The 10,906-nt window shown below is 37.5% G+C and overlaps 1 protein-coding gene across 2 annotated transcripts; it reads left to right on the top strand.

The window, feature by feature from the left end:
- Window positions 1-22: 22 nt before the first annotated feature.
- Window positions 23-10,700, top strand: LOC146489600 (serine/arginine-rich splicing factor 6-like). 2 transcript variants are annotated; one of them, XM_085103442.1, is made up of 8 exons: window positions 23-232; window positions 1,099-1,169; window positions 2,683-2,799; window positions 2,982-3,051; window positions 5,453-5,526; window positions 8,860-8,953; window positions 9,713-9,765; window positions 9,871-10,700. In XM_085103442.1, the coding sequence occupies exons 1-8, from the start codon at window positions 98-100 to the stop codon at window positions 10,004-10,006; spliced, it is 750 nt and encodes a 249-aa protein (XP_084959568.1). In that variant the 5' UTR covers window positions 23-97; the 3' UTR covers window positions 10,007-10,700. The 2 variants fall into 2 exon arrangements, with proteins under 2 accessions (XP_084959568.1, XP_084959559.1); XM_085103433.1 differs by having other exon boundaries at window positions 9,868-10,700.
- The last annotated feature ends 206 nt before the right edge of the window (window positions 10,701-10,906 follow it).

Here is a 10,906-nt window from a genome sequence, read left to right as displayed (position 1 = left end):
AAGTAACAAGGCCTGACGGGATAGCATCTTCCTCGTCCTTCCTCCATTGACTTCTTGCTCGGGAGCGTCCTTTTATTTCGAAATAATTTTCGCTACAATGAGCAGAGACAGAGCTCCAAGGGTTTTCCTCGGTCGCCTACCTCGCGATATTAAAGAAAAAGACGTCGAGAAGTTTTTTCGTGGGTTTGGACGTATACGAGAGATCAATTTAAAGAATGGGTTTGGTTTTGTGGTAAGCCTGTTTACATTGACTTCTTACGCTTAAATTTTTAGCAAATTGTTGAATGCTTTGCACTCGATGCTGTCAAAGAATATTAGAAAGGGTGCTTTTGTTGTTTTAAATACAACTTGAAACGTGTGGTTACAAAAGTGTTCATAAAACCTTAGAAGTTGCAAGGTCACATGCGTACGTGCATGGTATCACCATCAGTTTCTCTGCTACATGTATTTCGAAAATTGATATTCACGTGGCAAAGATCTTCTTTTAGTCAAACTTGTCATACCTTATAAGGAGCAAGTAAGTTTTGACTTTGAGCAAAGGTCTCATAGCAGTGAAATTGATTGAAAGTTATCAACATCTCCTGACCTCAAAATATTACAGCATGTAAGTCGCTTCACTGCGATTTGTAATCGATTGCTCGCCATTACCGGATTTCTATCGGCGACATATTTCGACAAATATTTGCTTCCTTTTCATGTCACAACAAAGTTCTAGCTTTCCTATCCTGCTTGAGGTCACTCTCAACGGTCTTTGTCCAATTTTTTATTGAACAGTTTTCCTTTCCTGAGGAAATTTGCCTGTATTTGTCCGCTACTCGCAAAAACAGTTTGCAAAACTTTGTTGACCAGTCGCTCTGGCTGGACTCTAGACTCTGATCACGTGCGCCGGTCACACCACTTGATGACGTCAATCATGCGTCTATACTCTAATCGCACACTCCTCTAGACCAATCAAAACGCGAGTTTTACACAGTTCATTGTATAATATGATTTAATGTATTCCAAGGTCAGGATGAATGTACATAGTCAGATTGGGATGTTTGACAGTATTGGAAGTTTCACCTTTATATTATTGTCATTTTATCTCAACCTTATTAGGAATTTCAAGATTACAAAGATGCCGATGATGCTGTTTATGAAATGAACCACAAGGAATTGATGGGAGAAAGGTATACTCAACAGTAAATAATGTATTACATGTACAGGTTCTTTCAATTCATTTTTTTGTTATCCCTTCATCTTATTGGTAACCTGATCACTGGAGCTCCCATTCTTTAGATCCAGGATCAGATGACTAAGACAGGTTCAACTATGAGTAGTTGTTTATTTCTCTCAGGGCATTTCAGTCTGCTTGATTTAGAGTTGGTAAATGTGGAAGAAAGAGGAAAATGCAAAATAGTGAAGATTAAACCACTAACTCTGCCAAATGATTTTGTAAAGATTGTGTTAGGAAATTTCTGCATAAAAAACAGACAGAACTCATCAATGACATCATTGGCATTGATGAGTAATAATAATTATTGATGGGTAATCAGCTGATTATTCATTGATTATTGCCAATGGTCTATGACTGATTGTTGGCTAATTAACAAATCGACGGCAGTTTTTTTATGGTCTATACTCTTATAGACCATAAAATGACGTCAAAAATGTTCAAAACTCAAGTGGAATCACTGCCAAGTTTTGGACATTTTATGGCGTCATTTTATGGTCTATTAGAGTATAGACCATAGAAAACTGCCGTTGATTTGTTTTTTACAATAACATGGAAAAAGGACGGGTGGAATTGGCTATTTTTTTTTCGTTGAGAAAGCGCGCGCGCTACACCTGACATCATTTTTATTGTCTGTACTCTTATAGACAATAACTACGAGCCAATCAGCGCACGGGAATTTGGACAGTTATTGTAAAATAAATTATTGGAAGGCCACAAAATTTTAATCCATCAATATTATTAGTTATTGATGTTATTGATTAGTTATCAATATTGCATTGATTACTCATCAATGCCATCGTGTGGCTACATATGAAATATGACCTCACTCCATGGTCCATAAGAAATATGCAGTTTGAATAAATTAAGTTTAATTTCTCTCATATTAAACTCACTATGAAGTAGTGTTGTGTATTTTCTCCTCGTCTCTACCCCTACATTGTATAAACAAGCAGTCCTTTCACGAAAGTATTTCCAATGTCTTGGTAACCAAAAATTTTGTTACCTGTTCAAATGACTATGAAAAGCATTACAACACCTTCCAAGAACACCTGTTTTCCATCTGTTATCCATTTATTTTTACCTGTTCAAATGGATAAGCGTTAATGTTTGTTTTCCTGTGTGGCGTTACAAAATAACAATTTATTACAATACCTAGTATTATAATTGAATGTGAAAAAAGAAAACAAATTGAACGTCACATGTATGATTTTGTGGGGTTTTTTTTAGTTCAGGAGAACAACATTGTCAGCATTGTCCAAAATGTTGTTATGTTTGACAATTGAAACTTTGATTAATCAATCAAAAGGACACAAAAATGACGGTTTTGTCTTTGATTATTCATTGATCATTGGCAATAATATATCAATGACTAATCAGCGAATTACCCATTGAAAACCTATAGATTATTTATTGACATCATTTATCACTGATTAGTCATGCCTTTCGTACACATTGTTCATTCTTAGAATAACAGTGGAACATGCCCGTCCAACCTCAAGAAGTGGAGGGGGTGGTGGTGGCGGAGGAGGAGGAGGAGGAGGGAGCGGAATGAGAAGAAGTGGTGGATTCCGGTTCAGAGACAGGTTGGTATGGTATATTTAGTATCATCTAAAAGTGGCAATTTTCAAAGCTGCACAATTTGTTTGCAACCCTCATCATGTAACCCCTCCTCCCTAGCAAATGTGTGGATGCATGTTTGCTTGATATGGCCTCATTCTTGTTTTAGTTTTATTTACTATATTTACTGTATGTTTATCTCCGTTAGATATGGTGCTCCATATAACACAGAGTTCAAGTTGATCGTAGAGAATTTATCGTCGCGTGCAAGTTGGCAGGTGAGAATTCCAACAGCTGGATGTAATGGTGGATTACTGTAACAATGTACTGTTACAAGTTTCCTACTGTATATGCAGTATGCCATTTATGCATCACTGCTCTATGTGTCCATCTTAGTCTTTAGGATTTCTAACTTGTTTGTAAGATCCATATGCCGCAAAATGTTTGACTTTCCAGCCCTCTTTTGAGACAGGTCTCTTTCTTCAAACATACATTCATTCCACTCTGACATTTATTTTATTTCTATCATTTTCATCTAACATCTCATCCCCATTCCTCTCAGACCAATGAATACAGTAATGCAGAAAAATTAAGTTAGCAATCTTCTTGTACATGTATTCCTTGCGAGACACAATTTGCTGTCATTACAAGACTATCTTACACCTGTACATGAGGTTAACCTAGATTTGAGCAGAAATATGGGTCTTGTTGTTTCTTCAAACAGCAACTACATTGTCTAGACAACAGCTTCAATACCCATCCCCATGGAGGTGATAGCTTTAGAGGAATACCCCTCTGTCCAACACACACACACACACTGTGGGAATCTGATGCATTTTCATTCTATTTAGGTTTCACAATAATCATCTTCTTTCCTCCTGCCAAGTGTTTAACATTATTAAATGATTTTCCCCAATTTTTTAGTAAGTAAATAAGTAAATTTATCACTTTAATAGAATAACTACCTTTCCTGAAATTAATTGTTTAATATCTGGTGAAGCTATGAGAAGTTCTTGTATTATTGAAGTGATCTGTGGTAAAGTAGATTTATTCTTAGTAACTTGAAATCCTTTGCTTGCATTTCTCTCATCTTTAGCTACAGTAGTGGTAAGGTACTTTATGGGAGCTTGGTTTAGGCAGAAATCATTGCCTGGTTTCTAACCTGGTCTGTGCGTTAGAAAGGGAAAATTAATGGCTGTGGCAAAAATATGGCACTTGGCTTGCCGCCCCTAAGATTGTGTAGATCATTCGATTCCTGATATGGTATCTTGGTGAGTGGCCCTGTTTACTCTACTACACTTTTGGCACATTCATCGATATCGGTTTTGCAAGCTGAGCTGGCATTCTGTGTGGCATGAACTCCTTGGTAATCCACTGGGTTTAAGTTCCCAAATATGGTAGCACATCTTTGGTCTTGGTCTAAATAGATAGTTTTGGAAAGGTAAGGTTGTGTGCAGTACAGACTATTAATTTGTATTTTCTTTTTTATCCCATGGGATTATAATGTTCTTTACTGTTTAACCATTACTTACCTGTATTTAATTCTTGACAACTGAGCAGAGCCTAGCTACTTTATTTGTGATTTATAACACCTTAGAAAATACAAGTATCAGTGTTTTATGAGCCTAAAATTGCTAAGTGAAAGGATGTGACTTTTGACCTGACCATACATGTGCTTCAATTTTATTGAATAACTTCAGAATCAAATCCAATGGGGATTGCTCAAGCAGGGTCTATACAAGTCTGCTTAATTATGAAAGGGGGAAATTGGCATCTATGAAAAACAAGAAAATAATGGAAATCTAAGCACATGTTCCTTTGCTTAGAGTGGCTGAAGCTTCCTTTTCATGAAAGTTCTAATGGGCCAAACAATTGTTAGAAGAAAAAGTGCATGTAGGATAGAGAGTACTGTACTCAATTTGGGAGGTTTGTTGTGTAACTGGTCTTTAAAAACATTTTGTGTCAGTGACAGAGAATGCGAAAAATAAAAATCACCATTAGAGATACATGAATTTTAGTTTAAAGATTGGGACAAGAATTTCAATAGTAGATCCTGGTGTTGGTCTAATGATGGCTAAGCTGCTATGATTTTGTGTTTAAAAAATGTGTTAATAGGCGCCATTTGTCGTGTTTCATGGCTTGTTAGTAGCTTTGTATACAATTTAAGCATATTCAGGAGGTGGGGAAGGCTATTTCCCTTTAGCCTTATGAATGGGAGTGTTTTCTAGTATAAAGGGTGTCCACATTATGCATTATTGAGAATTGTTTTGATACTGTATGCTAGACAGTCCAAGCTAGTAATACATACTCCATTGAAGATTATGGACTTCAAAAAGCTGTAGGTCTTCTTATTGCAATTTTAATTTTCTTAGCATACACTGTAAGCTGTGTTATACAGCTGTAACTTCTATATGCTCTGAAAGACTGACTGTAGATACGTTGAATAACTTTAGTGTATTTATACATAGACTGTAGATAGCCATCAGCCACTTGTGGTTGGGAAATTATGGTACAACTTTCTGGAATGAGGCATTTAAAAAAAAAATTGCATTATGGTATTGTGTTACTAACCAGTGTTCTTGTCGCATGTGGTAAGATATTTTATGTATTAGGAGGGGTACTTTGGCATAAAACTTGTAGGGAACAATAATTTTTAAAATCTGTATTTTTCCATGACAGGATCTCAAAGATTACATGCGACAAGCAGGGGAAGTGACATTCACACAGTGCCACAGAGATAGAATCGGAGAAGGGTAAGTTGTTACTGCCACTGCCTTAGGGAAAATATAACGAGCTATTTAAGGTCTGGTCGATAAGTTATTGCTGGCGAGCGTTAGCGAGACAGCACACTATTCTTGTCAATAGGGGAAAAAATCCAAAATTTTGTCGGATGTAAGACTCGAAGCTTGCGCAGTAGAGCATCATTCGGGATGGTTGAGACGACAGTCATGCGCAAATCACATGGCTGACATACAATCCGGGATGCACACCTCACTTTTGCACTTGAGAATCGCACGCTGTCAGATGCTTTCGGTTACGAGGTGCAGTTGACGTTTGCTTTTGTAATCATTCATCAAGGCAGGGCGCAGAAAAGGTCACGAACGGAAAGATATCACTTTCCACGGGATTCATCATTGATCCGTTTCTTGACCTTGATGAATATTCACAAGCAAATGAAGACATCTAACAAATAAAAATATTTAGAAATACTTACCTATTTGTTTTATGGCAAAGTCAACTGCGCCTCGAAACTGTCTGTGCGTAAGACGGTGGTAAAATTTTCCCGTGGAAAGTGATCTCAATTCTCAAGCGGCGGATCTATAAAAGCAGCCAAACACAAATTGATCTCTTTCCGTTCGTGACCTTGATGAATGATTACAGAAGCAAATAAAGACAGCAAATAGAAAAAATACCGTCAAGGCTAATAATTCAAAGTCTGCGAACCACTCAACTGTGAAATCAAAGGACTCGTTGTACTTTCACACGAGTTCTTCGCCCGTGGAGCCCAATCATTCAAAATCTGTGGAGTTTGTGCAGGATAATTCGACCGTTGAGTCATGCTCTTTCGGTCCGTAAGTGTGTCCGTTGAGGCAAAAGAATTGAAAACATGTCGATCGCTCGTCGAAGCGAACTGTGCAACTGTGAAATCAGATGATTGCTTCACTCTGAAATCAAACGACTCGTTGCACTTTCACTCGAGTTCTTTGCTCGTGGAGGCAAATAATTCAAAATCTGTGCCGTTTGAGGCGGCTGATCCGTCCACTTTACCAACACCCCCACCCCAAAAAAAAGAAGCGTTTTCAACATTTCTTCCCCAATGTGGGTTATACAAATCACTAAACCTGCCATGACCCATTTTTAACTCGTGAATGCGCGCATGCGCAATGAACGAGTTATAGCGATAGCTGACTCTCGACTTGGTCGGTCGATCAGTCGATCAGTCGGTTTTGTCGTTAACTTTCGGGCGTGCGCAGTGAATGAGTTTTAAATTCAATTAGTGGAAAAAAACACGCGAACATTTGTTGTTCATGGCGCATCAGGAAATTCTTATTCAATATGTAGAGAATAATTTGACGATCATTTAGTGCAAGAATGGAGATTTTTCGTTCAATCTGAGCAAAGTTTCAAGTTTTTTCAGTTTTTCAGAAAGTCCGGTGTCGTAAACTCAATTAGTGAAAAAAAAAAAAACGTGAAAATTTGTTTCACGACGCGTCAGAATTCTCTCATTCATTCTGTAGAGAATAATTTGACAATCATTTTAGTGTAAGAATGGAGATTTTTCGTTGAATCTGAGCAAAGTTATAGGATTTTTTCGTTTTTTTCTACGGAGTGCGGTTTCTTTGAAGAATTAAAAATAATTTAATTTAGAAATAATTTAATTAAAAAATAATTTAATTTGTCAGTTTTCACGCGAAAGTGGAACGTGCCATGTCACGCATCATTGACGTCGTAAACAAAATTATGCAAATGAACACTTTAAGATCTTGTCAGCTTTCATAGAGGTTTCAAAGGGAAAAAATGTTTCATTTTCGAAATTTACAACTGGTAATTTATGGGAAAGCAAAAGGACGCGGTCGATAAATAATTCTTATTTAGCAAGAGCTTGTCATACTTCATTATTTTTACTTGACGATTGCGTGGACTGAACTCCAAAGGAAAAATTTCACGCATTTATGTCGGGCATGAAATGTAATGCGATACTTTGTTGAACATATTTCCCTTTGTGAGATCGGCTTGCCCTACAGTGATTTTGTAATTTTAATTCCCAAAAAAACTTCACTTGCCGGGCAAGTGATGGTCAGAATCCACTAGCCCGATCGCAAAATCCAGTAGCCCCGGACTATCGGGGACACGAATTTGCATGACGTAGCCGCACATGGCGTGCTTCTATGAACTTTGAAAAAAAAAAAGAGACGTGATTTTTTTTTTTTAATCGGCGCATCAAAATAATCTTATTAAATCTGTAGAGAACAGTTTGACAATCATTTTTATAGTACAAGAATGGTTATTTTTCGTTACATAATCGGGCAAAGATATAATTTCTTTTAGCTTTCAAGGAAGTTTCCGTAGCCGTCTAAATTTCAATTACTATGTGTCATCTGCATTCACGAGTTGGCTCACAGGAGCCTTTGATCAAAACTAATGCTTGCTGTAGTCATGATTTTTACAACTCATCCAACTGAAACCTACTCTCCCTACCCTCAAAGTCGACCCCCTTTTCCAAACCCATTCACTGTTTAATTAAATCTCCACAATTTTATCCCCCTTCGCCAGCACCCACTTTCATATTGAAATCACTAGTATTTAAATAGAAGAAAAGGTTCTTGCAGTTATAAACGCAACCAGATTGTTGTGAAAAACCTGAAAAAAATTCAGGCTTGAACGGGATTTGAACCCATGACCTCTGCGATGCCGGTGCAGTGCTCTACCAACTGAGCTATCAAGCCAACTGGGAGCTGGTCATGTTGAGTTCATAATATACCAGTAAAGAATAAATGGATATGCAAGGAGGTGTCACTGTTACACTGTTAATAGTGAAATTGGCGTATCCTGATGGCTAACTTGTGGAAAAAGTTTGTTGGGTGGCCACAGTAAGGCGCGTCGTACTATAATTTAAGAAGTGCTGTTTTCTTTTGAGCATTGAATTCCTTGGTTCAATTGCGCCGAGGTGAAAGGATTTTTCTTTTCACATGTGGTCTCCCATTTCTTTACCAGGGCTAACACTCAGTGGGAAATATGTGGCTTCACATAACACTGCAACATACACTGCGGAGTTGATTCTATGATGCATCATCAGTGTCATTAGTGCTAGCAGCACAACATTCATTGTCCTTTTACATCTACTCTTCTGAAACCTCTTAAAAACTTCCTATTAACATCTACTCTTCTGAAACCTCTTAAAAACTTCCTATTAAAAACCAGTTGAGGGATTCCATGTATCTGAATTCATGTATAAATTATCTGGGTGAAAATATTGAGATGTTTTTGTTTTGACTTGAAATAGCCCAAAGTTTATCAAATCTTTCACTTGACTTTGATGTTCTCTGTTTTATGAGGGTTATGTATCTCTGTTATATTATTTTCAGGGTTGTTGAATTTGCCAGCTTGAATGACATGCAAAGAGCCCTGAAGCGTCTGGATGGGACTGAGTTGCTGGGAAAGCGCATAAGGCTTACAGAGGTTTGTTATGTCCAGACAAACATGTACATAAAATTTATCAATAGTTTCCTCTTATAAACCTGAGTACAAAAGTTTTTCTTTTAGGTGATAAGCAGCAGCTAAACCTTCCTTCTTGCAGCATTAAACCAAATCCAATTCCCTGCTATTTTGGAACCCCTTCTTTGCCAAGCTGAAACCTGTTTTTTTTTTTTTGTTTTTTTTTTTGTTTTGTTTTACCTACTGTTAATTTTTTCAGTCACTTACTGTGAGCAATCTCAATCTCAGTTATCTTGAATTCACTGTTAACATACAAAATATAGGCTCAATGAAAACAGGGTCTAATTGAGTGGCTGAAATGGAGCCTACTGCTAATGGCAACAATAAATAAGGGGTGCCTGGAAAAAGAGCCCTAAGCGACTTCTGATAAATTGCTAGATTCTCCTTTCAAATTGCCTTGTATTCACTTGTGAAACAAAAGGAGAATTTTACCTCACACCAAAAAGCACTTAGGGCCTTATTCCATGCACCCCTTAATAACATTTTTGTGCTCAGTGCCTTTGGATCAAGCTACCCCCCTCATCCATAACTGTAGTAATTTTTGGATAAAAAGGCTCAAGCTAATTTATGGACCTGTCTAAGCCCATTCGTTTTCAACATAGTCTATCAATGTTGGAATGTAGTTTTGGAGTTCACAAAACAGTTGTTACTTAGAAGACTGTGGCATCTGTCACAGAAGAACTAGTTTTTACAGTTTTGCTAATTTCTCCATTCATTTTGCAGAGGGGCCGGACTCGAAGAGCGTCTCGTTCATTGTCACCACAACGCCGTCCAAGGTAGCTGCTTAATTTACGCTCACAAAAATTCTCTGTAATAATGATTTTGGTATGCACATGTTATTTTTAAGGAGTCTGACAAGGATTTCTCTGTTTATAAAGCAGGTCCAGATCCCGTTCGCCAAGAAGATCACGCTCACCTGTTAACAGAGGACGTCACTCTCGCTCTCCATTAGCACAGCGTGGTCGCTCATTGTCACCACGGCGTGATAGCCCAGGAAGGCGACCTTACTCTAATTAAGGCCCACATGAGTTGAATCATTGTGCAAAATAAGAACAAATTAACAGTTATTTTGTTTAGTAAGCACTTAAACTGAGATCCACACTATTGCAGTTTTCAGTAAGAGAAATTCTGTTTCCTACTTTATATAACTTGTTTACTTTTCTTGAAAGTGGCATGTTGTTACCTAGATTTCAAAATCCCCAAAATATCAGTTTGTCCAAGGCTATGATCAGTATATACTTGTGAAGAAGCAAACTTGAGATCTCTTTTTTTTCCACCTTGGGGTTTGCCTTGTGTACAGTTGAGGCTTAGAATAAACCATTATCATGATGGTGCCACTTGACTACAAATTTTGTAAACTCCGGTAAGGAATGAACAACAATAGCTCTAATTAGCACGAGGAAACAAAAAAGATAAGGGTTGTGGTAGTTGTAGTCAATTGAAGCCACAAGGAAAATGCAATGCAATAGCACACAACTAAAGCACGCACCAAGTCCTGAGACTTATCAAGAAAGGGTCTTTTCAAGAAATTTAATCCACAGGCTTGCTTTTTAAAGCAGGCGCTATTCTTTTTAATTTTTTTAGCATTTTAGATTTGCACGCTGTAAACCGTTTGCAAGTTTGAAGTCACTTTGTGTTGGTTATGATTTGTTCATCAGAAAACTTGTATTTCACTGATTTGTTTCATTAAACGAGAGTTATAGACGTGAAATTTGTTGGTTTGTGAGGTAGTCTGGGGTAGAAACACAATTATTAGACATTCTAGCAGTGTTGCTTTTGAAAACGTTGGGAACAAGATTCTAGCGAAAGCCATAATATATAAGGTTAATTTGATTGGAGTGTTACCCCGGAAGAATGTAGTTCAAACCTTGTTTACAGGCCTCGATGTGCTATCGTCAGTAATCCTCTCGACAAGTG

This window comes from Pavona decussata, unplaced genomic scaffold, assembly GCF_977016875.1.
Source record: "Pavona decussata unplaced genomic scaffold, jaPavDecu1.1 SCAFFOLD_4, whole genome shotgun sequence".
NCBI classification, from domain to species: Eukaryota; Metazoa; Cnidaria; class Anthozoa; order Scleractinia; family Agariciidae; genus Pavona; species Pavona decussata.
This window is presented reverse-complemented; position numbering and strand designations above follow the sequence as displayed.

Bases quoted from the DNA above. Each gene is read 5' to 3' on its own strand.
- LOC146489600 (XM_085103433.1), top strand. From the start codon at position 98: ATGAGCAGAGACAGAGCTCCAAGGGTTTTCCTCGGTCGCCTACCTCGC. The intron at 1,170-2,682 runs GTATACTCAACA...GTTCATTCTTAG, and splicing joins AAGGAATTGATGGGAGAAAG to AATAACAGTGGAACATGCCC. The intron at 2,800-2,981 runs GTTGGTATGGTA...TATCTCCGTTAG, and splicing joins GGATTCCGGTTCAGAGACAG to ATATGGTGCTCCATATAACA.